The following is a 3,675-nucleotide window of genomic DNA, read 5'->3' as shown; positions in this document are numbered from 1 at the left end:
ATCATGTCAAAATAATTTTTAAATGTTTAGAATTTAACTCCAAAGTTTGTAGCAAATGTTTGGATAACATTTCTTTCCAAGGTATGGTTTATTTTTTGGTTGGTCCGATTTTGAATTACGTCAATTCACTATTTTCCTTAATATTAATCAAAGAAATGTTTGTATCATTTATTAAACTTTAAATAGCCGACATTATCAATGTCACTTGGAAAAGCTTTATATTTGGTCCTTGAATTTGAAAAATTGTTTATGTCAAGATTTTAATATAAACGGAACATTTGTAGACACACAACCTCTTACTCTATTCAATGATCAAACCGATTAAGTCGACTACGATTATCAGAAATATTTTTAAGTAATGAGATTAGCAAAACATATAATATATACTTCCCGTATTATTATTTATGCTTAACATCAACAGATAAGTGAAATTTAGAATATCTATAAATTATTATGTATTCTGATAACAATATGTTTGTGGAGTTGTGGAGTTTCAAGATTCAATAAGGAGTTAATATAATAACATTTCTAAGTTTTAAGTAGGAATCAATATATTAATAAAAATTAATTGTTTATTACATCTCGCTAATAATTATTTTTCCAAAATAAAATATTATTTAATGGTATAACAATAACTAATTAATTTTGTTAATAAAATAGAAGGTTTTACAAACATTTTATCTTTTGAAAGAAGAATGAAGTTTATTCTATAAATTTCAAGATTAAAATAATATTAAATATACATTTCTCTCATTTTTAAAAGTATTTTATTTTTCTTTATTCCAACTTATATTTGACGAAATTTCATGAAAACTGATAATAACCCTACACTATTTATGGTTAAAAATCAGACTGAATTAAAGAGGAACTCATAAAAAAGGAACTCATAATTTTGGCCGAAAAATTCAAATAACTCATTTGCTGGAGAAGAAATAAAGGAGGTAGTGACATTCATGATCTCAGGAGAAAAATTAACTACTACTACTAACCATGATTTTCACCTCCAAATCTAATTTTTTGGGGATTCTTTAAGATATACATGTAGTTTTTAGGTTTTTCTTGTAGGTTGAGAAGACCGTAAAAGCTGCAATTTATTTGTCTTAAAATGTCTGATATAATTAAAATATTGATCCTTCTTAATACCAACTCCTAATTCATTATTTCGTTACGATCTATCAAAATTACTTGGATATTTAGTTACATTATGAGTAATGTCACAGTGGATTTAACTTCTTAATGTGCAAAGAATAATTATTAATTTTCATCAAATAAGTCAAAATTACATTATTTTTATCCCACCTAGAATAATATTCAATTATTGCACTCTCATCTTCATCCCAAGAATACTAAATCATCGATTTAAAAGACCATCTAATTTTTTGCTCGCAACTTGTACAATTTATTTATACAAGTTACTACTTCAACACAATATGTACTGGGTTTGGCATGGAAATTAGGACAGTTTTCAATTATAATTTCCATAACATATATTTATAAAGTAAATAATTATAACTACAGCTTTATTTTTGTCAATTTTCTTTACCCATGACGGGCGATAATGATCTTCAGGTAGCGTCTAAAGACTCCATATACATTGCAGATAGTGTCTTCGTTCATGCCTTCCCAGTGTTCATTGTCAGAGGCCTTCATGTCGGTGATGATCGGGTAGCGGATGTTGCAAGGCCTTTAACCCATGTCCAGCAAGAACGTAAAGTCAAATAGGCTAAAGTCATGACTGTAAAGGAGGGCGGGACACATCGACTTGTGTATGAAGAAAAGTCTTTAGCTGTTTTCAGAGAGGAACATATTTGTAGTCAGTGCTGACAAGCCGCTGCTTGACGAGGTAAACTGTGTTCTTGAGCACTTAGATCTGGTCAAAAATCTCTGTGGTAGTTATTCCTGCCCGGAGAATTAAAGAGATCTTGATCCCATCATCTCTTTCTGAAGTCATTTTTACCGTGAGAGCGACATATGTGCAACTTAGGGGGGAAACAAATAAATCCAGCAGTTTCTGATGTACTTTCAAGCTTTAAAATGCTTCACACAACTTTGTGTTAATAGTTACAAGAGTGTTCTAATTTCCATGGAACACCCTGCATATAACAAAATATTAATATAGATGGCGCCCCTATCGAGTTATTTGTTTATTTTGGTTCTCAAGTTGTGAAGGAGATTGTTGAAATTTATTTATATACACTATTTTTGAGCCATGGTTCATACAACTCGTGTATTGGAGAAGGCTCGTGACTTGACGAATCGAAAGAATGGCCGTCGTTCCCTGACTGAAAAGGATGTTCATTTTAAAGAACATATCCCTTTAGTTCTCAATAACTTTGTGAAAGGAGGAGGGACCAAGGATATGGGATTTGCATGTGCCAAGGATCTCCTCTCCGTTGTGGGATGTTTGCAAAAGTATGATATGAATCAAAATATGTGCTCTCAGGAAATTGCTAGGTATTGGAACTCTACTAAGTCCTAGTTATTAGCCTCTATCCTATGTACATTTTTATCCCCGTAGATTCAATACGTGTAATGCGAAAATGGCAAGGGATCGCGCTGCCTTGAAAGAGAGTCGATCCAATTCAAAAGTCCCATCGGGGCAATACACTAAACTTACTGGAAATGAAATGAATACTTATTTTAAACAGTTTCCTCAAAGCCCCAGAAATGGTCCTCGATTCATACCTCCTTGTAGTTAATTGAAGCATTTTCTTCATTATTAGTAACGTAGTCTGTAATAAAATATATTCATACTGAATAAATTCTCTTTATTGGGTTGAGTTACATCGACTAAATCAATTTTGGGATTAATTTTTGAAATGCCATAATCATTTTAAAATTGAATATTAGCTTTAGTTTGTACAATATACATATAATTTAAAAGAACTCCGAATTCCTATACGATAAAAATGAAGACACTTTTTTATTTGAAATGCTGTATTATAAATCAGAAATGGGCCCAATCATATTGATATTTGTACGTAAGTGCCCTTAATTGCTATATTTTAGTACATATACATAAGTATTCATGAAATAAAAGTACTCATAATTGGTTTCAATAGTAGTATTTATGAATAATTAAGTCCTTTTGACAGAAAATGATGGAAAATATTTCTCAAATTTCGTTAAAAAATTTTTTTTAAACTATTATTATTTTCAATTATAATAATGTATTTATTTGTAAGATTTACAAGACTCCGGAATTTTTCAAAGATGGAAACTTTCCATTAGAATTTTCAGCTAAAAGCAATGTTAAACTGATAATTTTCAATGTTGAAGGCTAGTAATCAAAGTATTGTACGAAAAAAAAGATGTTTATTAACGTACTAGTAGAATAAACAAATTAATCTACAAACTAGAATGGGCACTCGTTAGAGAGCAAAAACCCCGCTTAAAATAATATTTAGTTATTAATTTCCATTTGTTTCAAAGTTATGCTCGATCATTTTATGTTACCTTTACCTGTATCTTAATCTCTCAAAATTTAATGACCTCTTTCTATGACCATATCAAATCTTTATGACATGTTTGATCAAAATCGAACTGTAATGGGTTCTGTAATCCTAGTGACGAACTAACAAACAAACTGTATAAACATAATATCCGTTCAACTTCGTTGCCCTGGTAAATATAAAAAGTGCGGCAAAAGTTACAGCATTGAATACGTATAAATAT

The 3,675-nt window shown here is 30.2% G+C and overlaps 1 protein-coding gene across 1 annotated transcript; it reads left to right on the top strand.

The window, feature by feature from the left end:
* Positions 1-2,137: 2,137 nt before the first annotated feature.
* LOC121131206 (uncharacterized) lies at positions 2,138-2,799 on the top strand. Its single transcript, XM_040726721.2, has 2 exons — positions 2,138-2,454; positions 2,519-2,799. The coding sequence occupies exons 1-2, from the start codon at positions 2,210-2,212 to the stop codon at positions 2,697-2,699; spliced, it is 426 nt and encodes a 141-aa protein (XP_040582655.1). The 5' UTR covers positions 2,138-2,209; the 3' UTR covers positions 2,700-2,799.
* The last annotated feature ends 876 nt before the right edge of the window (positions 2,800-3,675 follow it).

This window comes from Lepeophtheirus salmonis, unplaced genomic scaffold (genome assembly GCF_016086655.4).
Source record: "Lepeophtheirus salmonis unplaced genomic scaffold, UVic_Lsal_1.4 unplaced_contig_2819_pilon, whole genome shotgun sequence".
Taxonomy (NCBI): domain Eukaryota; kingdom Metazoa; phylum Arthropoda; class Copepoda; order Siphonostomatoida; family Caligidae; genus Lepeophtheirus; species Lepeophtheirus salmonis.
The sequence above is the reverse complement of the archived record's forward strand: the minus strand, read 5'-3'. Positions and strand labels throughout refer to the sequence as shown.